The following is a 25,344-nucleotide window of genomic DNA, read 5'->3' as shown; positions in this document are numbered from 1 at the left end:
GATAAATTAAGTGACTTTGCATTTGTCGATAGGCACGTGCAACCTCCAAATAACTTCAAGCCAATTGCATGGTTTTTGAAAGTACAGAGCCCCAGTGAATATTTACAGAGAACAATGTGTTGTCAGTCTTATCATTTTCTTCAGGTAATCTCTCCCCCAAGCACTTTGATGATCTAGTTCAGTGTTTGCACAGCCTTCTGAAAATGAAATATTAGTGTAACGCAATGGCAGTTAGGAGTTGCTGGTCATGCTTGCTACAGGTGACTTAATTGAATACATTGGCCACAGGTCAAAGCAGTGGAAGAAGGTGTGTAGGTTATAACTTATAAGTGAAGATCATCATGTTTTGATTTTCATTGCCATACCCTGTCCAGTCCTTAAGATTCAGTGCTGTGCTGTCATTTTATGAGTTTCAGATTGAAAGGTTGGCAGACCGGGTTCAGACTTCTTCACTGCTAGAAGACAGGAGAGATGCAGTACGCGCACTTAAATCACTGTCCAAGGTAAGTTAATAGAACTAGAAGTGTGTTTGAGTCAAGTAAAGTACAGTACTGGCTTGAAGTCATGATTGATTTATAAATGCTGTATTGTGCAATGTTGTACTTAGGCCTCAGTCTTTGGCACTGACGCATATGTTTTTGATCCGACACATTGCTTTGACCCCAGGCTGGTCAATTGTTCAATAGTTTTAAGTTTAACATGCAAGAGATAATATTTAGTTTGTTGCCGAGACATTATTTGGACCAATACATATTTTCAATCCAGGTTCAACTGACCTATTGTCCTCTGAGACTGGGAACAACACTGCACATTTGACACAACCATATTTTGTGCCTTTTAAATTTAAGTCAGCAGTGGTGTTTTAAGGCTCTCTCATTTCTGCTTGGATGAATAAGTACATATCCAGACTTTCGAATGGACACATGAAAAATCAGTAACAAGGCTGCATTCTGTGCAGAAAGGGGAATATGTTGCAGAATCAGTTTAGTACATTTACATAGGTGTCAATATTAAAAATAATTCCCACTCTTGCCGTAGAAAGACCAGCTGTTTTTGGTGAAAATAATCGGTCACACATGTATACGGAATCCACCTTTAACGGGTACACTAGTTTCAGAACATACACATTTTTGTCACATTTAATAAAATCAGTGTTTATTTCTTCTCTTTTAAAATTTTGTTTATAGTATATATATGTATGTGTGTGTAGCTATTTGTTTATCAAAACAAAAACAGATATGGTTTTTTTGAGTCACTTGAGAAAAAGTGACTCTATGTAATCGGTCAGTGTTAGTCTGTCCGGCCGGCCGGACGGCCGGCCGGCCGTCCGTAGACACCACCTTAACGTTGGACTTTTCTCGGAAACTATCAAAGCGATCGGGCTCATATTTTGTTTAGTCGTGACCTCCAATGACCTCTACACTTTAACGATGGTTTCGTTGACCTTTGACCTTTTTCAAGGTCACAGGTCAGCGTCAAAGGAAAAATTAGACATTTTATATCTTTGACAAAGTTCATCGGATGTGATTGAAACTTTGTAGGATTATTCTTTACATCAAAGTATTTACATCTGTAGCCTTTTACGAACGTTATCAGAAAAACAAGGGAGATAACTAGCCTTTTCTGTTCGGCAACACACAACTTAACGTTGGGCTTTTCTCGGAAACTATAAAAGTGACCGGGCTCAAATTTTATGTGAACGTGACTCATTGTGTTGTGAATAGCAATTTCTTCCTGTCCATCTGATGCCTCATATAATATTCAGAACTGCGAAAGTGACTCGATCGAGCGTTTGCTCTTCTTGTTTATGAGAAATTTTCATATTGACTAAATTATGTTTCAGAAATTCCGACTGGAGGTCGGAACTCTGGCTATGGACATCTTGGTCAAAGTTTTGGAAACAGACAGGTCAGTTTGCATGGTATACAAAGCTCTTGGTGTTTGTAAATGAATACCTTTTTGGACTTGCAGTGTTATAGGAAACAAAGTGGAGGTTGAGTGTTTTCTCTGAGCCTGAACGTACCCTCTGAATTTAAGATGTAGGCTGTGAAGTTGAATGTTGGCATTTTGCAGCAGTTTTGTGGTTGATCATTGAATTTTATTTTTTGTATCCTTCTGTTTCCTCCTATACATTATTTGTATTTTTGACCAAAATATGGCATTTTACACAGATCGAGACAGTCATTGTTCTTCAAAACCGCGCTAGTGGTCAAGGTGAGCAACTATTGAGATCTGTGTCAAATGTCATATTTTCTTCAAAAATACTAATGGTATTTATGTATCCATCTATTGTTCACGACAGAACACACACAAACGAGCAGCCACCTTAATATGAGTTTTAATGAGTGTCCTTTGACGTCACATGGCACAAAGTAGGGAAATCCAGTGTTCTTTCTTTCTTTCTTTATTTGGTGTTTAACGTCGTTTTCAACCACGAAGGGTTATATCGCGACGGATCCAGTGTTCAATCAACTATAAAGTTTATGTTTCTATGTAAGAACAAAAGTAAATCTTTGAGTTCTGAAAACATTGTTATGATACAAATAGATTACTGTCTATAAGGACCACTTTTGATTGGTCCTTTGGGTGGTCCGTATAAAGAGGTTCAACATTACTTGAGACAATGAGATTATTGAGAGACCATGGTGAAAATCAGAACTGGACATATATATCCATGTACCGTGAAACCAATAAGCATAAGTGTTTGTTAGAAAAGTGACTTTTCAGTTAACTCAGTACTCAGTTGACTTTCAAACAAGATATTACATGTATCATTGTTTTATATAATACAGAGGTGACGCAGAGATCATTGGCTACACCCTTGACACCCTGCACCATATTATGTCCAATGAACCATCAGAGGAAGGTAACGTTCCTGTCTTTTTGTTTTATTTTCTGAAAATAAATGCTTTGCTAATTTGTTAAGTTATTGTTTTTGTTGTTGTTACAGTTAGTCAAGTTTTGACTAAATGTTTTAACATAGAGGGGGAATCGAGACGAGGGTCGTGGTGTGTGACAGTGTGTGTGTGTGTGTGTGTGTGTGTCTGTCTGTGCGCGTGTGTGTGTAGAGCGATTCAGACTAAACTAAAACTACTGGACCGATCTTAATTAAATTTGACATGAGAGTTGCTGGGAATGATATCCCCGGACGTTTTTTACATTTAGTCAAGTTTTGACTAAATGTTTTAACGTAGAGGGGGAATCGAGACGAGGGTCGTGGTGTCTGTGTGTCTGTGTGTGTGTGTAGAGCGATTCAGACTAAACTACTGGACCGATCTTTATGAAATTTGACATGAGAGTTCCTGGGTATGATATCCTCACACGTTTTTTTCATTTTTTGTGATAAATGTCTTTGATGACGTCATATCCGGCTTTTCGTGAAAGTTGAGGCGGCACTGTCACGCCCTCATTTTTCAACCAAATTGGTTGAAATTTTGGTCAAGTAATCTTCGACGAAGCCCGGACTTCGGTATTGCATTTCAGCTTGGTGGCTTAAAAATTAATTAATGACTCTGGTCATTAAAAATCTGAAAATTGTAAAAAAAAAAAAAATTTTTATAAAACGATCCAAATTTACGTTCATCTTATTCTCCATCATTTGCTGATTCCAAAAACATATAAATATGTTATATTTGGATTAACAACAAGCTCTGAAAATTAAATATATATATAAAAATTATTATCAAAATTTTTTTTTCGAAATCAATTTAAAAACACTTTCATCTTATTCCTTGTCGGTTCCTGATTCCAAAAACATATAGATATGATATGTTTGGATTAAAAACACGCTCAGAAAGTTAAAACGAAGAGAGGTACAGAAAAGCGTGCTATCCTTCTCAGCGCAACGAATACCCCGCTCTTCTTGTCAATTCCACTGGCACTGCCTTTGCCACGGGCGGTGGAGTGACGATGCTACGAGTATACGGTCTTGCTGCGTTGCGTTGCGTTCAGTTTCATTCTGTGAGTTCGACAGCTACTTGACTAAATGTTGTATTTTCGCCTTACGCGACTTGTTTCATTTTTTCGATAAATACCTTTGATGACGTCATATCCGGCTTTTTGTAAAAGTTGAGGCGGCACTGTCACGCCTTCATTTTTCAATCAAATTGATTGAAATTTTGGCAAAGCAATCTTCGACGAAGGCCGGACTTTGGTATTGCATTTCAGCTTGGTGGCTTAAAAACTAATGAATGAGTTTGGTCATCAAAAATCGGAAACTTGTAATTAAAATTATTTTTTTATTAAACGATCCAAAAATAATGTCATCTTATTCTTCGTCATTTTCTGATCCAAAAACATATACATATGTTATATTTGGATTACAAACAAGCTCTGAAAATTAAAAATATGAAAATTATGATTAAAATCAATTTTCCCGAAATCGATTTAAAAACAATTTCATTTTATTCCTTGTCGGTCCCTGATTCCAAAAACATAGATATGATATGTTTGGATTAAAAACAAACTCAGTAAGCTAAAAAGAATAGACATACAGAAAAGCGTGTTATCCTGCTCAGCGCGACCACTACCGCACTATTCTGCATGGCTTGTCGATTTCACTGCCTTTGCCACGAGCGGTGGACTGACAAAACTACGAGTATGTGGTCTTGGTGAAAAAAGCAGTGCGTTCAGTTTCATTCTGTGAGTTCGACAGCTTGACTAAATGTTGTTATTTCGCCTTACGCGACTTGTGGTTGTTTTGTCTCTTAGCAAAATAATACAGTTGAGGATACTTTGTAACTTTGTAAACTGAGTTTGATTGTGACAGTTCTTGGCATAGAATATAACTATAAGATAATCTTCAGCTAATAGCCTTTAACAAAGTCATCTGTACAATGTCATTATGGATCCAGAATGTAGTAGAAGTGATATTCTGAGGAGTTATAGTAACCTAAATACTAAAGTGATTACTGATATTTTCCCTTTGTTTTCTTTTAGATGAGATGGCAACACCAGAGTCTGTAGAGCTGGGTGAGCAGTTCACCGAGATCTTCATCAAGCAGCATGAAAATGTGGGACTCCTTGTTTCCTTACTGGAGGTGAGAAAACCATAAAGCATGCATTCCATTAATTTTGATTTTAGATAGTGGACAATTCAGTTCAATTGCATTCAATACAAATTATCTGAATGTAAGACAAACAGACATTTTTCTTTTTGGTCCTATACACAAATAACATCACATAAAATCACATTCTCGAAACATAAAATTTACACATCAATACACACATAACCCGAACTGCACACACCCATACCCGCACCTGCACCTGCATATCCATCTACATACTCTCGTTTGTCTTTTATAATAATAAATACATTATGATTAATATCATTGCTAGTTTACTTAATATTAGGCTCAAAATAGGATATGACAAAGTCTTCAGTAAAATCTAAGCGCTGCTAATAATGTTTTGCTGTCAACAGTGTCAGTGAACTTAGTTGTGTTTGGAGTGTTGCTGATGGGAGAGTTGAAACGTGTGTGAAGCTAAAACTTGGAATTTTCAAACCTGAATCTCTTGTTTCCAGCAAGTAAAACGATCTTATTTATGCAAAAAAAAACCCACCAATCCTTAAGATCTGTTCCAAGTCTTTTCTAAACAGTTCTGTGTGATTTGTGTGCAGGAGTATGATTTCCACGTGCGATGGCCAACAGTGCGACTGCTGACCGTTCTGCTGACCAACCGCCCCAAAGACCTGCAGGAGTGTCTGCTGGTGATCCCCATGGCTGTGTCCAAGCTCATGGACCTCCTCTCCGACAGCAGAGAGATAATTCGCAATGATGTACGGAGTTTTTGACGGCATATGTCTATACTAAAGTAACCTTAGATAAGGTTTTGATGGGGAATTTTGTTATGAAGCTTTGCAATAGATGATGTTTGGGGGAAAAAAGTCTGGGTTTATTTGGCTGTGGAAGAGATAGGTTTCTTTGAAACGGTGAGGCAAACACTAGCTGCTGATCAGTGTATGCAAGTGATTTTGGTGTCACAGTGAATAGTGAGCTCCGGTGTGTGTGCCATCTTGAATTACTATTCACTGCTACCATCAATCAATATGAGGCTTATATCGCACGTATTCCGTGGGTACAGTTCTAAGCGCAGGGATTTTTTATTTTTCTATTTTTTTATTTTTTTTAATGCAATTTATATTGCGCACATATTCAAGGCGCAGGGATTTATTTATGCCGTGTGAGATGGAATTTTTTTACACAATACGTCACGCATTCACATCGGCCAGCAGATCGCAGCCATTTCGGCGCTTATCCTACTTTTCATGATAGCTTATCTCCACTGATCAATTGCCTTACTGTTTAAAAGGGGCGCAATTCCTTGTAAAGCTAATAAAACCCCAGAACAGAATCATTTCTGGAGTCAACGCTTGTTCTGTTATAACTTCGGTCAAGCAATGAAGGGATAAATAAGTAAATGTTGTCAGGAGGAAAGACATTTTATACAATTTTGTCTTGCTTATTTTTTGTGCATGTATCTGTGTTAAATTTCTTCTTTATTTAGGTACGCAAAGAATATGCTCAAAGTATCTGGTGAAAGAATGTTCATATAATGTGCAAGGTGAATCATTGCTGTAAGGCAAAGCTGAAACATCAATGAGTTTACCGGCCAACCTTGTATAACAGACTGCTCTGGTTTGTTGTAGTGTAGGAAATATTTGTCAAGAGCTGTGATGTTACTGAGTATAGGTGTGTATTTGCAGGCCTTGCTTCTCCTCAACCAGCTGACAAAGGGCAACGCCAACATTCAGAAGATTGTGGCATTTGAAAACGCTTTTGAGAGAATTCTGGACATCATTGTCGAGGAGGGAGTGAGTGATGGAGGTAAGCAATAATCTCACACAATTTTATCTGTCGGCAGTAATGACTATAATGATTGCACATTCCAACATGTTCTTTGGATATGAAGTTACATGAAGTTTGAACAGGCACTTGGAGTTCAGTCTGGGGAATAGTGCTGAGGATACTGTTACACATGAATGGTCCATACAGTGATGTCACTGTGTGGATTCTCTTTGCAGGCCTGATAGATAACAAAACACAGTCTTCATTCTTGCAGGTCCGAGAGATAACTAAACACAGTCTTCATTCTTGCAGGTCTGAGAGAAAACTAAACATAGTCATCATTCTGTGACAGCGTTTCGTGGCGTACAGCGTGTTCTACTTTGTAGAATATTTCCTGGCTTTCTGGCTCTTTGTAGGATGTTTCCTGTGCTTCTGGCGTCCCTTGTTTGATATGAGTACGTGCAGATTATCCCCTTTCCCCACTTTCTCTTATTCTGGTTCTCCCTGTTAGCTTTTTAAGTTGACTACTTGGGTGTTTGGTATACAGGGGAACCCCCGTTTTGAGACCTGAACAAATCAAAGAAAGGAGGGAGTCTTAAAGGCACAGTGCAGCTCACAGCCTTTGTTTTGCGTTTTTGTTGCAGCTGAGTGCATTTACAGTTCAAAAATCCTCCTATGGTAGTAAAACAAACCCAAAACCACCCAACGACGACATCTGTGAAGCTCGACAGTTTCTTGTTCACGCGAGTGCATAAATTCACACCTAGTTATTACGTGGTGTTTGGTCGGAGTTCGATTCAACTGAGTGATTCCGGCCTCCATTTTGTTTTACACAAACTCATGATGATGTCTGACATAGTTTGCTAGTGACGTGTCTTTTTGTGCATGATGTGGTGATCTACCTGATCTAAATTTAGATCCAAAAATAGGTCAAGACCAGCCGGGTCCGAGTACGAAATCAATTCGTAAAAAAATCGCAGTTCTTGACTCTTTGGGTGCAAGTCAATGAAACTTGGTAGTTCTTCTAACGGATAGCTGCCTGAGGTATGACTAAAAGCCCCAGGGGCTCCGTGCACCTGGATTTGACAAGTTCAGTACCTTTAAAACGGAGATTAATCCACGGCACAGAGATTATGAAGAGAAAATGTGAAAAAGTAAGGTCTTTTAACGGGAGAGGTCTTATAAGGGGAAATCCACTGTAGTTGACGAAGAACACAACTTGTAATATATGAACATCTAATGTGCAGGCATAGTTGTGGAGGACTGCCTGCTGTTACTGCTGAGCCTGCTGAAGAACAACACCTCCAACCAGAACTTCTTCAAGGAGGGCAGCTACATTCAGCGCCTGACACAGTTCTTTGAGCTGGACAATGCAGAGTCCCACAACAAGCAGGCCGGGTGGTCAGCCCAGAAAGTGACCAACATCCACCTCATGCTGCAGCTGGTTCGAACCCTCGTGTCACCTAGCAGCCCCCAGAACCAGACCGTGGCCTGTCAGAAAGTCATGAACCATTGTGGTGAGTTTGGTTGAGTGATTTTGAAGTAGTGTGGTACCTGTGGTGAAAGGACCCCCTGGGAACAAACCAAAAGTGCCCCTTCATAATAAACAATGGGACAAGAGAGTTGTATTATGGGAGGTGTGCGCTCATCGTAAGGTCGTCACAGGTACCATTGTGCTTTGAAGTAATTTGTGCCTTGGCTGTGGAGTAGGTTTATCTGTGTGTTTGATAACTGAAGCTAAGGAACAAGTGTGCTTGGATATTGGTAACTACTAAATATTCTGCAGAACTGAGGCTACGTAGATGAAGGTTTGGCAATCCCTCAATATAGCCTTGTCTTGGGTTTGTCTCCACATGGAATGAATCTGAATTGTTCATTCTTCCTTCAGTATGGGATGTCACTTCCACTGGACTAAATCGGGAGATAGCCGAAGATTTGTTACTAGATCCTTTTATTTTGCTGTTCTAAGACTAGGTCGGCCTGTATATTCTCACCCCGCAACTTTAGGCATGCCTGCATCGCTATTGGGAAGTTTAAGATTGGAGCAACGCAGAGATACCAACAAACAGTTAAAATTTATGTTAAAAGAGTTAAAATGTATGTATGATTTATTCCATCATGGTCAATACTATAAGATTAAAGTTAGAAAAAAATCCTGTCTCAGGAGCAGAAGCTTGTCCTTAAAATGTCGGATGGCACTTTTCTTGAGATGGACACATAGATCAAGAGATGATATTAATTTTTTTGTAGCGTGTAAACCTTTGGTTAAAATCAATTGGTTTTTTTTTTATGTGATATTGTCAAACCAAAATTTACAGTAGTGGCCATTTTCCTTTCTAGGATAAGGTTTTCATGGCAAAAGCTGTGACGTGCAATGTCTTTTCCATATTTATTTGACGTTTAAAATTGTGTTTGCAGGTCTGCTGCAGCAGCTTTGTGCAATATTGATGGCCAGTGGTGTGCCGGCCGATGTTCTGACTGAGGTATGCTTTTGTTTTGCTTTGCATTCAATCAGTTAAACATTTATTCACAGTAATAGTTTTCTTTTGTACAATGTGTGCAACTGGAGTTGACCAGGATAGACAATGAATGTACACAGCAACAACAGAAACAACATATCTACTTCAGTGTGAAACGTGAATGTAATGGTCAAGTGGTAGCCACCTCATTATCCCTTGGGAATAATTTGCAAGTAAAGTCAGATTAAATTACATATTCTTACTACGAATCAGATAAAGCATTGACGTAGTCTGAGATGCTAAGCTCTGAAAAGGCCTTTTAATGGGAAGCAACCCCACCTTAAACAATTTTAAAGGGAAGCAACCCCACCACAAAAAGTGTAAAGGTAGCCATGGTAATGACCACAGACCAGGGGAGTTACCTCCCATTGGTGTGTACTACGTCACTACCGCTACCCAACACGTGGTCAAGATCATACGACTTTTTCAGCTCAGAGGAGAAGGTCGTGGCTTTTCTGTTTGGTGTTTGCTTGACACCCACCGGCCACTTACCCGTCTTACTTGCCTTCTGCGTCGTAGTTGGTGAGCTCGTTCCTTGTTGTTCCTTATTTTGACAGGAATTTTGGTTGTAGTTGCTGACATTTTGTCCATTTTTTGGACTTGTAAATTTTTCAGTAACTGATCATGTTGCAGACGATAAACACAGTATCAGAAGTCATTCGAGGGAACCAGCCAAACCAGGAATACTTTGCCTCCGTCCTAGCCCCGTCCAATCCACCAAGGTTAGTAAGCTTGTAAAAGGACATATTTTCTTGATTATGTGTCATGCAGTTAGTACAGTTGCAAATGAGGAATGTCTGCTTCTGTGATGAAAGAAAATGAACTGAATTGTGCTGCTGTAATGATAAGATGACCCCGTGGGAAATGCTGAAGACTTTTGCAGATTATCTGTTTGAAAGAACTGCCACTTCTCTCTTGGATTGTTGTACTCATGATGATTTGTAAAATAGAAAGCGCATGTCGTAAGAGGCGACTAACGGATTCTGTTTCTCCTTTTACCCTTGTTAAGTGTTTCTTGTATAGAATATAGTCAATTTTTGTAAAGATTTTAGTCAAGCAGTATGTAAGAAATGTTAAGTCCTTTGTACTGGAAACTTGCAGTCTCCCAGTAAGGTAATATATTGTACTACGTTGCAAGCCCCTGGAGCAAATTTTTGATTAGTGCTTTTGTGAACAAGAAACAATTGACAAGTGGCTCTATCCCATCTGCCCCCTCTCCCCGTCGTGATATAACCTTCGTGGTTGAAAACGACGTTAAACACCAAATAAAGAAAGAAAGAAAGAAAATAGAAAGCAGCTATAACAGCGAGAAATATAAGGGTCAATTTGCCAGAAAGTGAGATCAAGTCTCATATTCCTGGATGAATGTGTTGTTGTTACGTTATTAAAAATGATTGTCACAGTCATGACACTTTGCACCAATATTGACTGTCAAAACAAGAAATACAAGAGTAAATCTGCCAGAAAGTGAGATTGAGTTTCACGTTCCTGGATGAATTTCTTGTTTTTCCAATATTAAAATTGATTCTTGTAGTTATGATGATTTGCAAAGCAGAAATTAACTGTCAAAGAGGTATCGGGGTAAATCCTTGTATTTTGTAATTTGTTGTTACATTATTGACATTGAATCTTGTTGCAGGCCAGCCATTGTTGTGTTGCTGATGTCTATGGTGAACGAGAAACAGCCCTTTGTGCTGCGCTGTGCAGTGCTCTACTGTTTCCAGTCTTTTCTCTTCAAAAATGAAGTGGGCCAGTCACAGATCATTCAGACTCTTCTGCCAACTTCTGCAGATGGTAAGTGTATTTTTCAACATGGGAGTTTGCGAGGGACACACTTAATAATAATGGACCGGCACGGTTGACCTAGTGGTAAGGCGTCCGCCTCATGATCGGGAGGTCGTGGGTTCGAACCCCGGCCGGGTCATACCTAAGACTTTAAAATCGGCAATCTAGTGGCTGCTCCACCTGGCGTCTGGCATTATGGGGTTAGTGCTAGGACTGGTTGGTCCGGTGTCAGAATAATGTGACTGGGTGAGACATGAAGCCTGTGCTGCGACTTCTGTCTTGTGTGTGGCGCACGTTATATGTCAAACCAGCACCGCCCTGATATGGCCCTTCGTGGTCGGCTGGGCGTTAAGCAAACAAACAAACAAACTTAATAATAATAATAACTGGATATTTTTAAGTGCCTAACCCTATGGCTCTAGGCCCTTTACAGAATGCCGTGTGAGATGGAATTTTTTGGGCCAGTAGATTGCTGCCATTTCGGCAAGGGCCTATTATTCCAAGTCACACGGGTATTTGGTGGACATTTTTATCTTAAGCGAAAGACACAGACATGTTATCTTAAGCCAAAACAATTTTGCCAGGAAAGACCCTTTTGTCAATCGTGGGATCTTTAACGTGCACACCCCAATGTAGTGTACACGAAGGGACCTCGGTTTTTCGTCTCATCCGAAAGACTAGCACTTGAACCCATCAGCTAGGTTAGGAAAGTGGGAAGAAAATTGCTAACGCCCTGACCCAGGGTCGAACTCGCAACCTCTCGCTTCCGAGGCAAGTGCGCTTACCACTCGGCCACCCAGACCACTTGTTCAGGGTTCGTACAGAGTCCTTGAACCCTGGAAAACTCCTTGAAAATTGGAAAACCTTTTCCAGGCCTTGAAAAGTGCTTGAAAATAGAGTTTTGTTAAATAGTCATTGAAAAGTACTTGATTTTTCCAAATTGTTGTCTATACATTTCGTCAGCAGCTTGTCTTATTTTAAAAAAAATGCAACCCCCTTTTTTTTCGTCAAATACAGTACACATTTTGGGAGAATAAAAGATCGAGTGAAAACGAAAGCAGATGAACTATTACTAGTCACCCGTAGTTGCTTCCCTTCCCGGAAGTTGGCAAGGGAAACAACTACGGAATGACTAATAGAAATTCACCAGAAACTTGATGACTTGAAAAACTGAAGGTAAGCTTGGTGCTTTGCATTAATTTGGGGAAAATCATGTCCTTGAAAAGCATTTATTTGGTCCTGGAAATGTCCTTGAAAACTCCTTGAATTGTATCAGCTCTGCCCTGCAGGAACCCTGCTTGTTATAATTGGATGAACAAGTTAAGTTTGATGTAATTTCTTAAGTTTTTGCAACCTCTAAATGTGTGACACTGTTTAACTGCAAGTAAAGACTCCAGTTCTTACATGCTAGTAAGAAGGATACATGTAGGCTGTAATTCTGTGATTTAAAAAAAAATTATTGGCGGTTGTTGGCGACCTCGCTGCAGGCTAATCCGTACGTGGCATATGCATGCGGTCTGCTAACACATTCAAGTTACTTGCACTTTACCAAGTTGTAGACCTAGCCAAAGATGCACCCACTTTCATAGAACCCTATCTGAACAACTTTGATGCTTTGCATGATTATTTCTCTCATTTTACAACTCACTTCAAACATTTCAGCCAACACAATCTCAGCCGGCCAGTTGCTATGCGGGGGTCTGTTCAGTGGGGACTCACTGTCCAACTGGTTTGCTGCGGTGGCCATGCTGCATGCCATCTTGGGCAACACCAGTCAGCGAGAGCAGCTTCTGCGTGTGCAGCTCGCTACCAGCCTGGGCAACCCACCTGTTTCCCTGCTGCAACAGTGCTGTAATATGCTGGCCCAGGTAAGAACCGTTTTGATCAAGTATCTGTGAAGCATGTCAGTTGCGATGGTTCAGTGGTGTTGGCACCCTTGTGCTTAAAATGAAAAAATAAACCCAAGCCTTATGGATTCGTATACAATTGTTATGTATTCTCATTCTTCTTTTTGTCACCATTTCAGCAGAATTGCTTAACTTTGTCACAGTGGGGGAAAGGTGACGTGAAATATAACAAGTGTTCATTTTTCTCTCACTATTTTGGGAGTGCAACTAAGATGTAATTCCCTTGGAATTTATATTTATATTCAGTTCTCAGAATGTTCACTAAGATGTTTCTTTCATAGAGATTCAAATTCAGATCTCTTCGTTTCCAGGGAGTGAAGCTGCAGACCAGGGTTGGCCTGCTGATGTTGCTGTCATCGTGGTTAGCAGACTGTCCTGTGGCTGTCACACACTTTCTCTCCAACTCCGCTAATGTGCCTTATGTATCCTTTTTTTTTGAGAACATGCAGATTGATACATGTGTTGGTTGGGTAATATCATGGGTTTGCCTAACATGTGATGATCGGCTTTTGATCATAAGCTGTAAGTTCAGGAACAGAGTCTTCAATGTTAAAAAGCTGAAGGCAACTGATTTTGCCCAGATTGAAATCTAAGACAGGTGAATTAGACTTATTTGGCACAGATTCTTAACATGCAAGTATTTAAAGATGAAATAGATCAAACAATCTATGATTTCCAAGAGTTCCTTACCTAATCATTAGTTTGTTCAAGTATGTGTACATTTACGACAGATTTACCTGTTGCTTTTCACATTTGTTTATGAGAACGTACACAGTACTGACCTTAACCAGCGTTGAGTTGATCTCACAAGTGTCATCATCAGAGGGAGATGAGCTGGAGCTGATAGTACAAGGTCTATGTGCCTTCCTGCTGGGTCTGTGTATGGTGTCCAATGATGACCAGAATCCCTCGTTCACCAAGTAAGTTGGAAATCATCAGTTATACCTTGAATTGTTTATGTGCCAGAGAGCAATGCATTCTGGGAGATTATTTATTTTAAATTAATGTTAAGAAACAATGGTTTATTCCTTGAAGTGTAACAGTAGACACATTGGCACTGATTTGGTGATCTGATTTATTTGACACCATTAATGTTATACTGTGCAAATCGACACCTCCTATGCTATGCTAAATTTCTATTACTGTCCCCAGTACTAGTGACTATTTTGGGACATGATGGGGTTATGTGCTAAGACCGACGCCTCCTTTTTCTTAAGTCCTTATTTATTTCAGATGTTTGCTTTGTTCATGCTGTCTGTTTAGTTACAACGATTTGAAGACATGATTTTCTCCTTTTTTTCCATTATTTTTTTAGGTCTATAAAGGGGGGTTCCAATGTACTGTATATGCGCTTTCTTATGTTTTGTTTCATACACCACTTAGCAGAACCTTGTAGCTCATGCTGAATTGTATACCAAGGAATAACAAGTCCAGTTTGAGATGATGTACAGTATACTCCTAAATGCCATCTTTGTTCTGTTGGTTAAAAGATGTCTCTCTTTTTGCGAGAAACATGTAAACATTCCTAGTGATGTTAATTTTCAGAGCCTCACTGAAGGAAATCATCCAGAACAGGATAGGACTGGAAATGTTCACAGACAAACTGACGTCGGTCGGCAAGAACGAGAGCTACACACGAGCAGCCAAGAAACCACACCTGCACTACAAGCATCCCAGCGAGATTGTCTTTGACTTTGAGTTTACCGGGTTATTCAAGCACTTAGAAAGTGAGTGGACATTTACTGTGTGTGTGTGTGTGTGTGTGTGTGTGTGTGTGTGTGTGTGTGTGTGTGTGTCTGTGTGTGTGTCTGTCTGTCTCTCTGTTCCTGTGTCTGTGTAAATTGTGTTCTGTACAGAAGAGAAATTTATGACCAAGTGCGGCAGAACACATGATAAGATCTGAGAAACCAAGGGAAGTAAGTGCTGTAGACAACAACAGTAAGTGAAAGTTATGCAGAAACAGTCTCCGGGCATCTTATTACTGGACTTGAGAGAACACGATGTCAGGAGACTGTTAGAGCGCTTACCTCCCTTTGTTTCTTGGATCTTGTGTTCTGTGCAGATATTAAGAGTCGTGAGATTTTCATTTTCCTGTTTTCTTTGTTTATGCTGCCATACATCTGTAATATTGTGTGCTCACATTTTACCCAGCCTTACAAAGGTATTACAATACAAAACCACTGTGTCTTGTTTTGCAGACGAAGTGCTGATGGCAGTCTCAGGGGCAGAAAACATGGGTCTCAAAGCAGCCAGTCGACGGGAACATGAAAGCATTGTGGAAAACTACAAGGAACTCATCAAAGAACAGGTCGGTACTGTCTGTTCTATCATGCTAACTCAGTATTGAGGGTGTGTACTAAGCATAGTCCTTGAGTCGTTCGCCTACCACCCAAGTCCTACAGTCTGTGTAGTTCGCCCACTGTTTTACACAAGATCTGTTGCCATTTCTTTATTGTGAAAAGTTCTCAGATGTGAAGCAGGGCTTCTGCACTGCACCTTGTATCTTTTAATCATATGCGGAAGTCCTGTCCAAGTATGCATGGTTGAGTTTGATATACAGCCGGCACTCATTTTGGTTAACATGTATCTCTTGTGTGAACAGGACCAGAAGCTGAATGACATGTCACAGCAAGTTCTGGCGCTACAGTCCAAACACTCTGCAGCAACGGCCACGATAGAGGAGTTGCGCTCACAAGTCCAGCAATTAAAAGACCAAAACTCTCTGCTGAAAGCACAGAAAGGTGAAGAAACTGTTGTTTGTTACATAAGATTTGTTTTATTCTATCTTGGCAATAACAGAGGTACTCCCAAGTCTGAGAAAGTCGGGTCTTTAAAAAGGGGAAGTCTTACAAGGGGGATTCAGTATGTAAGAAATGTTAAGTCCTTTGTACTGGAAACTTGCATTCTCCCAGTAAGGTCATATATTGTACTACGTTGCAAGCCCCTGGAGCAGTTTTTTTAATAAGTGCTTTTGTGAACAAGAAACAATTAACAAGTGACTCTATCCCATCTCCCCCCTTTCCCCGTCGCGATATAACCTTGAACGGTTGAAAACGACGTCAAACACCAAATAAAGAAAGAAAGACAAGGGGGATTCCAGTGTGATTTCAAATACGCTTATTTCAATATCACTGTTGTAAACAGAAAGCATTTTTGAAATGTGTGAATTTAACTTTTGACATAAGGATATGCATATTACTATTCGTGTGTGTGTCTGTCTGAAAGGGTTTGTTATTTTGGCACATTTTCTGCACTGCACTTAAACGTGTTTCTATTTTGTTGTTGTTGTGTTTTACTCAATTCAAAATAAAACACTGGTCCCTAGCCCATACCATCCATTTTACTTTTTCCTTGAACGTGTGTTTGTGTGTGTATTCAGGTCAGACACAGGGTACAGCGAACGGGACAGGGGTGGAATCCTTGCAAAGAGAGATGCAGGCGTTGAGCTTACAGTTGAAAGAAAAGGAGGAACAGGTGGAGAAATTGGTGAGTCTTAACTTTTATTTTTGTCAAGGTGTTACAAGGCTTTTGGATGTCCAGCATTGCTTGGTAATATTGATGCTTTTGACTGTTCATGAAGAATTTCAAATTCCAGATTCTGCTGGCAGGTGGAAAAAAGTTCAGAAGTGGCTGACGGGTCAGGGTAAAAATAGAACGTTCTGCAATGTTTTCTGCTAATGTTTTTGTTATTATTATAACTGATCACTTGTTCTGTTCAATCTTTCTTTTTCTCCAGCTTTTTTCTGATCAACATGTCATCATTTCTTTCCAGAAAAATGAGCTGACAGTCTCAGAAGCCAAACTGCTAAGCCAGGGGGGTGGGGGTGAGGGCGTCAAGGAAAACGGCCCCACTGAAACAGCGCTGTTGCAAGCATCACTCTCCAGGCTGAATTCTGATGTAGAAGAACTGAAGAAACAATGTACACAGAAAGACACAGAGATCACAAGTCTCAGATCACAACTCGACAACGCGCAGGCTGATCTTGTACAAGCAGTAAGTTGATGGCAAAGCTGATGCTGAGAGTGAGAGTATTTTAAAATGTCACTCCTACACCCAAGTCCTTCCTACAATATTTCACTCCCACAACCGTTATCTCTGTACATTTCTCTTCCTTCTGTAGGTCAGAAGACCGGTGCTGGCTAACTCTTGCTCATTCTTATCTCGTTTTATTTTTGCTTGCTTTCCTATTTATTTAAACTGAAAACCCCAAACACACACCTAAAAAAAAGAAAGACAAGTGCAAAACTGTGGCCGTTACTTTGCATTAAGGTTAACTAAGGAATGAAACACAAAACAAGAATGGTATGTTATTGGTACGTTTAATTTATGACAAAACAAAACGTGTCAATATAACACTTACCTCGACAGTACTATTCTTGCACATTATCTATTATAGGCCGAAAAAATTGGACAAAACGCTGAGTGGGTACAATTATCTCCCATAACCATGCGCCACCGTGGATCCCAAGCACTGTCCGAGTGCTTCCCCCTTACAGGATGTAGGTGGCGCGTCCTCTTTCTTTTTTCGCGCGTGTCAGACCGGCTGTGTTTCTGCTACGCTCCCGGATTATTTTGGACTAAGAGGCTCCTTTTCTGTGTGGACTATCACCTGTTGGATTATTGTGTGTTATTCCACTTCTGGCTTGAGGCTACGTTGTGTTTCCTTCAACTTGTGCCTCCGTTTTTGTGTGGCGGACTCGGCGTGCCTCCCGTCCTACTTCGTGGTGACCGGTCGTCTGCTTCTCGTTTCGCCGCATTCACTTGAGTATTGACCTAAATTTTCTTTGAATTTTGTTAATTCTCGGTCTTTAAGGGTACGTACAGGGCGAGGTAGGATGTCTCGTCCTGTTTTGGGCTCTGGTTCTACGGAACCAGAGTCTGCCGGGGGCAACCCTTCTCCGGGCGCCCAGCGTCATGTTTTACGCACGGAGAAGGGGATCTTTCGGCGCTCCGACTCTCCCTCCCCAAACGCTTTGCGTTTGCGGCGAGGGAGGGCGGAGAAAGCCTGTTTGAGCAAGCTCAATGCGAGCTTGCTCAAACAGGCTGGGCTTGAGCCTGAGACTTCGGGCGGGGCTGCGCCGTCGAAGGTTCGGGGAAGGTCGAGGGGAAAGAAAAAGCTTCTTTCTCCTTCTCCTTCAGTGGAACAGGCTTCCCCCCCTTCGACGCCGTTGTCCGGCCCTCAGTCTCAGGCTTCAGCTCCTCCCGGTTTCAAGCCTGGGGGGAAGGTTTCCTTCTCCCCCCTGGCTCGAATCCGGGGGCAGGTCGATTCCCAACCCTCTTTGGGGGTTGGTGAATCCGATCTAGGGGCTACTGGAGAGACTCAGGTTTTGACAGCCAACGGCCATACCACGTTGAAAACACCGGTTCTCGTCCGACCACCGAAGTTAAGCAACGTCGGGCCCGGTTAGTACTTGGATGGGTGACCGCCTGGGAACACCGGGTGCAGTTGGCATTAAAATCTTCCTTTTCCGGTGCCTCTCCTGTGCCCTCCTCGGTTTCCACCGCTGTGGAAGCCAGGAGGGACACGGGTCCTCCTCTGAACTCCCTCGCTGGGTCGTCTGCTGCTGTTTTGACAGTAGTTTCGGCCTCCTGGGGGGGGAGATCGGAGGAGATGACGGGGTCTCTGAATTCCCTCCCCGCTGGGGTTGGGATGCGAATTGACCCCGTTCAGGGCGGTCCTGTGGGGGCAGGGGTTTCAGGCTTCGTGCCTACGACCACTGCTACTACGGTTCCCTCTGACGTCCGTGTGACTGGTGGCTGTCCCTCTTGAAACGCTCCGGCCGACTAGTTACTGGACGTGGAGGTGTTCGACAGAACGTGGTACTTCTGTCGAATGGTCAGGGCGACGGGAACATTGTTTCTGTTGCTCAGACCGACACCTCCGACCGGACCGTCTTGACCCCACGCCATTCCTTAGCGTCTGGTGTTCGGGTGACGGATGGTCCGGACCAAGGGTCCGGAACGTTCCAGGCTTACGGGTCGGGATCGAACCGGACCCACGGGTCCCGACTGGACTTGACCTCCGGGTTTGGTCCGGACGGGACCCATGGTACGGGACCGTACCGGACCTTAGGGTCCGGTGCGGGACAGTACCTCTGGCCCTTGCCGGACCCCCCGGACCTACGGGTCCGGATGGTACGGTACGGGACCAGTGGTTCGGTCGGGACCGGACCACCCGACCACCTCTGTTGGTCTGGGTGGTCTGGCACCGAACCGGAACACACCGGACCTACGGGTCCGGAGGGTACGGTACCGGACCAGTGGTCCGGTCGGGACCGGACCACTCGACCACCTCTGTTGGTCCGGGTGGTCTGGCACCGAACCGGACCATGCCGGACCTACGGGTCCGGATGGTACGGTATGTCCACGTCCGGACCGAGCCACCCGAACACTTCTGTGGGTACGGATGGTTCGGTACCGAACGGGACCTCCGGATGGTACGGGACCGGACCGAATCTACGGGTTCGGATGGTCCGGTACCGGACCACCCGACCACCTCTGTTGGTCCGGATGGTCTGTCACCGAACCGGACCATACCGGACCACCGGACCTACGGGTCCGGATGGTACGGTAGGTCCACGTCCGGACCGAACACTTCAGTGGGTACGGATGGTTCGGTGCCGTACGGGACCTCCGGATGGTATGGGACCGGACCACAGGACCGGAACACCGGGCCACCCTACCGGATCGGTCCGGACCACCCGACCACCTCTGTTGGTCCGGATGGTCTGGCACCGAACCGGACCTACGGGTCCGGATGGTACGGTATGTCCACGTCCGGACCGAGCCACCCGAACACTTCTGTGGGTACGGGTGGTTCGGTGCCGAACGGGACCTCCGGATGGTGCGGGACCGGACCGGACCTACGGGTCCGGATGGTCCGGTGCTGGACCGGTGGTCCGGTCCGGACCGGACCACCCGACCACCTTTGTTGGTCCGGATGGTCTGGCACCGAGCCGGACCATACCGGACTTACGGGTCCGGATGGTACGGTGTGTCCACGTCCGGACCGAGCCACCCGAACACTTCTGTGGGTACGGATGGTTCGGTACCGAACGGGACCTCCGGATGGTACGGGACCGGACCGGAACACCGGACCGGACCACCCTACCGGACCGGTCCGGACCACCCGACCACCTCTGTTGGTCCGTATGGTCTGGCACCGAACCGGACCTACGGGTCCGGATGGTACGGTACGTCCACGCCCGGACCGAACCACCCGAACACTTCTGTGCGTACGGATGGTTCGGTGCCGAACAGGACCTCCGGATGGTACCGGACCTACGGGTCCGGACCTACGGGTCCGGATGGTCCGGTGCGGGACCACCCGACCACCTCTGTTGGTCTGGATGGTCTGGCACCGAACCGGACCATACCGGACCACCGGACCTACGGGTCCGGATGGTACGGTATGTCCACGTCCGGACCTAACCACCCGAACACTTCTGTGGGTACGATGGTTCGGTGCTGAACGGGACCTCCGGATGGTACGGCACCGGACCGGACCACCCTACCGGACCGGATCGGCACCCCCGACCGGACCGGACCATTTCTTTTCTGATCAGACCCGATGGGTTCCTGTTCAGTCTATAAATGGCGGGGGTTCGTTGGCTGGGCTGACCCAACAGTCGCAGGGTTGTTGTTTTTCTCCCCCTTCGGCTGCTGGAGACGTTTCGTCTTTGGGGCAGGGGTCTTCGCGGCCTCTTGCTTCTGTGGGCGTTTCTTCACAGCCTGCTTCATCGCTTTCGGCTCTTCCCCCTCAAGCTCCCTACACTCCTGCTTTTGAGGAGTTGTCGGGAAGTGAAGAGGAGAGTGAGTCGTAGGACGATAGGGAGGAGGATCAGGGTCGCCCTGAGGTTAACACTGAACCTCTACCCTTGCCGGTTTCTGATGGAACTTCCGAAGCTATGCTTCGTACTTTCCAACAGTACATGACAGACATCACGCGGCGTCTTGACGTCACGGATGCCTCTCTTAAGCGTCTGTCGTCTAGTGTTGACACACAGGACGTGGACCCGGGGTCTGAGGACGAGAGGCAGGAGGCTCGTCCTCGCACAGCTAGAAGGACGTTTGAACAGTTTCAGGACGTCCTTCCCTGAGACGCCCTCTCGTCCTTTGAGTCCGCTTCGGCCCGGGCGCGGGAGGCTCACGCCGCGTCTGCCGGCGGCTCGTTTTATGAACGATCCGGCCGCCGGCAATTCGCGTTCCACCCTAGTCTAAGTGCCACGGTGGAAGCGGCAGCACATCGCCTGAGGAGTACAGATTCACGTGCAAACGCGACCTATGTTCCTCGGGAGGACGCGGGTTCAGTGCCATGCTTTCCTTCGGGAGGCGCACCTCCACTGTTTCCTCGTGTCCAATCTGTTTCGTCCCTCCCTTTTCCCTTTGACTCTCGAACTCTCCCTTTCCAGACTTCGAGTGTTTAGGGTGGGGCTGACGGTGATGTGTTCGTTGGGGAGGTGCCTTCGGTCAAGAAGGTGGAACTGAGCTCTGCTTCGTTCCACAATCTTGAGGCCACCGTTTCTTCCACAGTCGAGGCCCAATCACAGGCCTTGACATGGATGAGCACGCTGTCCACACTGTTGGACCCTCCCGATCGGGCAGAGTCCGATTCCACTCGGGTCCTTGACACGGTTCGAGTGGATCGGGCTTTGCATGCCGTGCGATCGTGCGTGACGTCTGCGGCAGAATTGGCCATTGGAACACGGGTCCACTTTATTGGCCCTGTTCCGTGATCATTTTCTGCCTACTTCTATAGTGCCTCCGGATATGAGGAAGAGTCTGAGGAACACGTTTCCTCAGCCTTCTTCCCTCTTTCATCCGGACACTGTTCGTTCTGTGGTGGAGTCCACACGCCAGAGGAACACTGATTCTCTGATGGTTGGCCTCGCTGCTTCGGCGACGGCGGCGGGGAGTAAGAGAAGTGCTACAGTCACCTCCAGCTCCCAGCCTCAGAAGAAGAAGAAGAAGCCAGTTTCACTGCCTCCTTCTTCCTCCTCTTAGGCGCCTGTTGCGTTCCCAAGCAAGACGAAGGGTGCTCAGACAGGTAAGGGGAAGCAGCACCACCAGGGGGGGTGGTCGCAAGCCTGCGCCTGCCCGCCAGCAGAATTTTCAGTGAGTCCCGGCCCTACGTTGACGCCCCCTCAAGTTGCCCCTCTTTCGTCCGTCGGTTCCCTTTTTTCGGGCCCGCGGCATGTGGGGCAGACTGGTCTCCAACCAGTTTTTCTTGAGGGTGGTGTGGTCGGGGTTTTCTCTACCGCTGTCGTCACAACCTCCATTGTCCGCTCTACCTTGGACGTTCCCCCCTCCTCGAGAGCCTGCCAGATGGCAGGCTCTTCAGGACGAGGTGAACTCGTTGGTCGAGAAGAAGGCGGTCTACCCCCTTTCTCAGCCTTCTCTGGGGTTCTGCTCCCGCCTGTTCACCGTCCCCAAAAAGGACGGCCGGTTCAGGCCGGTGTTGGACCTCTCCACCTTGAACTTGTACCTTCACAGGTGCAAGTTCAAGATGGAAACCCCTTCGTCGGTCCGGTTGGCCATCCGGCCAAACGATTGGGCCATGTCTGGGACCTCCAGGATGCTTACTTCCACATCCTGGTGGCCCCGGGGTACCGACATCTGCTCCGGTTCGTTTGGGAGGGCACAGTGTTCGAGTTTCGGGCCCTCCCATTCGGCCTGTCCTTGGCCCCTCTGATTTTCAACGGGGACAACAACACCACATGCTTAGCTTACCTTCGCCACCAGGGGGGCACCAATTCTCGGTCCCTCTCCCTGTTGGCGGAGGAGATTCTGCTCTGGTGCCAGACCAATCAGGTCCGGATGTCAGTCCAGTTCGTTCCGGGGAAACTGAACGCCCTGGCCGACATTCTCAGTCGGGGCGATCAGGTTCTCTCCACAGAATGGACCATCGCTCACAACGTTCTACAGCGTCTGTGGGCAAGGTGGGACCGTCCTCTGATCGATCTGTTCGTAACTCGATTCAGCGCTCGGCTTCCCAGGTACGTCAGCCCCTTTCGAGACATGAATGCGTTCCACTTGGACGCATTCACTCTCTTGTGGAGGCTCCTCGATGCTTACGCCTATCCCCCGACATCTCTGATTCCGAGGGTGCTGGCAAAATATCTGCAGGAACGACCAAGACTGATTTTGGTCGCGCCTTACTGGCCAACAGCTCCGTGGTTTCCAGATCTTCGCGGTCTCACCCACGTAGACCCTCTACCTCTGGATCTGGACGGGGGAGGTCTGCTCCAGCCTCGATCATGCCTCCCTCATCCACGTCCAGAGAGTCTGTGCTTGACCGCATGGCTCTTGTGCGCTCCAAACTGCTTGCACTAGGATTGCACAAGAGTTCAGTAGAGTTTTCCTTGAACGCTAAGAGGCGATCAACTAATCAGCTCTACGACTTACGCTGGAGAGCTTGGGCCACCTTCGCCTTGTCCAAGGGGATAAAGCCGCTTTATCCCTCAACACAGGACTTGGCCAACTTCCTGGTGGAAGTGTATCAAAAGAAGAGTCTTTCTTCTAAGACTCTTCTTGGATACAGATCTGCCATCGCTTCCACGATTGCGGCCGCTACTGGTCGCAGAACTGAACACTTGATCAGGTCCTCCCTCATCGCTAATGTCCTTTCGGGTATTAGCAATGCAGCGGTGTCTAAACCTCGGGTTTCATTTCCCAAGGGGGATGTCTTTCTGGTCCTCAAACTCCTGCGTAGCAATGAGTTTGAACCCCTGGCAGGCATCAGTATCAAGTTGCTGATTTTTAAGACTAATTGTTCCTCATCGCTTTAGCCACTTGCCGTAGACTCAGTGGTATTCAAGCTTTGAGTGGCCTGGACTTTGACATTGAGTTCACCACACAGCAGTGGTTGCTAGCATGGTCACGTCAGTCTAAGGTATGTTTCTTGGGTATATTTTCTTTTACGGTAGTACTGTTCGAAAATTGCCTGGGTATCTTAATCCTTGGATTTAAGTGATTTTGATTAAGGAGTTTAATACTCTACATATCACCCTCACACCACTCTGGTATTCTGTGCAAGAATAGTACTGTCGAGGTAAGTGTTATATTGACTGTAAGGCTTCTTTTTAAGCCTACTGTCTATATGATACTTACCGAGACAGTACTATTAGAGTTTCCCTCCCGCCTCCCCTCTTGATATGTTATGGGCTTTTTGAGGGTCTGCAGCTCATAAAGAAAGAGGACGCGCCACCTACATCCTGTAAGGGGGAAGCACTCGGACAGTGCTTGGGATCCACGGTGGCGCATGGTTATGGGAGATAATTGTACCCACTCAGCGTTTTGTCCAATTTTTTCGGCCTATAATAGATAATGTGCAAGAATAGTACTGTCTCGGTAAGTATCATATAGACAGTAGGCTTAAAAAGAAGCCTTACATACTTCACTGTAGTTCGACCCAGTGGTATTTTAAGTGGACATACAGACAAACACTTATGATACAGATAATAAACTTATCTGAGAAATTATCCAAGTAACTCGCTCAGAAGACACAAGCGAGGCAATCATACATACCATTTTTGTTTCTTATTCTGAATTAAATTACATATTAAATTACATATCTTACCCAACTCACATATAGCAATTAACCCTAGTTCAGTGCTGGATACGCTGTACGCGTCCCCTTGGTAACCAAGGGAGACCACTCTAAAAAAGAGAGTGCTCTATCCCATAATGCCAGACTAACTACTAGCCTGACTTCCGTATGCGCGCGCATACGCCGCCATCTTATCATTCCATACTCAGCGCTCAGACAAGCTGGTCGCATTTGTGTACGCTCTGGCTGTTGTTCAGCCGATGTTGCTTGGTCTGAGGGACCGGGTTTCTTCTCCTTGGTATTCTTTCGTCGTCTTACCTTGCTACTGTATTGAGGTGAGATCGTTCTTTGTTTTGTACTTGTTGTAAAGGCGTTGTCTGGCCATTTTTGACTTGTGAAATTTTTTCGAAAATTTTTTTTCTGAAATATTTTGACAAAGTCGTACATGCTGATAACGTTAAGAAGAGGCAGAGTTCTAAGCAGGTGGCTGCTGAGTCCTCCCCTCCCAGAAAGATGCATAGAGAATCTAAACAAACCGTCGCGGGGGTGTTAGAATCTGACTCAGAAAAATGTGTTGATGTTTTGATAGGCATGCCTTCTGCCGCCATTTTGCCGGCGGCCATTTTGCCGGTGAAACCTTTGGATAAGGTTGCTAATGTTGCTAAACCTGCTAAAGCGGTTTCTGCTCCTGCTGTTTCTGGTCTGGCGGCCGCGGACGTGGCCTCTCTTTTGCTTGCACTTAGTTCACAGGTTTCTTCACTGGCGGAAGAAATTTCGTCTACACGGGCTGAACTGC

At 44.9% G+C, this 25,344-nt stretch overlaps 1 protein-coding gene and 1 non-coding gene across 4 annotated transcripts in view; both read left to right on the top strand.

Annotated features, from left to right (window-relative positions):
• Positions 1-25,344, top strand: part of LOC138958912 (general vesicular transport factor p115-like) — a 36,982-nt gene that overhangs the window by 1,442 nt on the left and 10,196 nt on the right. For 2 of the 3 annotated variants that reach the window (XM_070330245.1, XM_070330244.1), the window contains exons 2-19: positions 411-503; positions 1,844-1,908; positions 2,793-2,866; positions 4,939-5,039; positions 5,621-5,779; positions 6,707-6,827; positions 8,036-8,305; positions 9,207-9,271; positions 9,941-10,029; positions 10,947-11,101; positions 12,755-12,960; positions 13,311-13,421; positions 13,798-13,919; positions 14,545-14,726; positions 15,198-15,307; positions 15,602-15,740; positions 16,379-16,485; positions 16,772-16,993. In XM_070330245.1, coding sequence (XP_070186346.1) covers positions 411-503; positions 1,844-1,908; positions 2,793-2,866; positions 4,939-5,039; positions 5,621-5,779; positions 6,707-6,827; positions 8,036-8,305; positions 9,207-9,271; positions 9,941-10,029; positions 10,947-11,101; positions 12,755-12,960; positions 13,311-13,421; positions 13,798-13,919; positions 14,545-14,726; positions 15,198-15,307; positions 15,602-15,740; positions 16,379-16,485; positions 16,772-16,993 — 2,391 coding nt within the window. The remainder of the gene's footprint in view (positions 1-410; positions 504-1,843; positions 1,909-2,792; positions 2,867-4,938; positions 5,040-5,620; positions 5,780-6,706; positions 6,828-8,035; positions 8,306-9,206; positions 9,272-9,940; positions 10,030-10,946; positions 11,102-12,754; positions 12,961-13,310; positions 13,422-13,797; positions 13,920-14,544; positions 14,727-15,197; positions 15,308-15,601; positions 15,741-16,378; positions 16,486-16,771; positions 16,994-25,344) is intronic. The other variant, XM_070330247.1, reaches the window with a different exon arrangement.
• Positions 18,334-18,452, top strand: LOC138960548 (5S ribosomal RNA). The gene has a single exon (XR_011454024.1). It is a non-coding gene; the product is annotated as a 5S ribosomal RNA (ribosomal RNA).

Source organism: Littorina saxatilis, linkage group LG2, assembly GCF_037325665.1.
Source record: "Littorina saxatilis isolate snail1 linkage group LG2, US_GU_Lsax_2.0, whole genome shotgun sequence".
Lineage (NCBI taxonomy): Eukaryota > Metazoa > Mollusca > Gastropoda > Littorinimorpha > Littorinidae > Littorina > Littorina saxatilis.
Note: the sequence above shows the minus strand (reverse complement) of the source record. Positions and strands in the feature narration are given on the sequence as shown.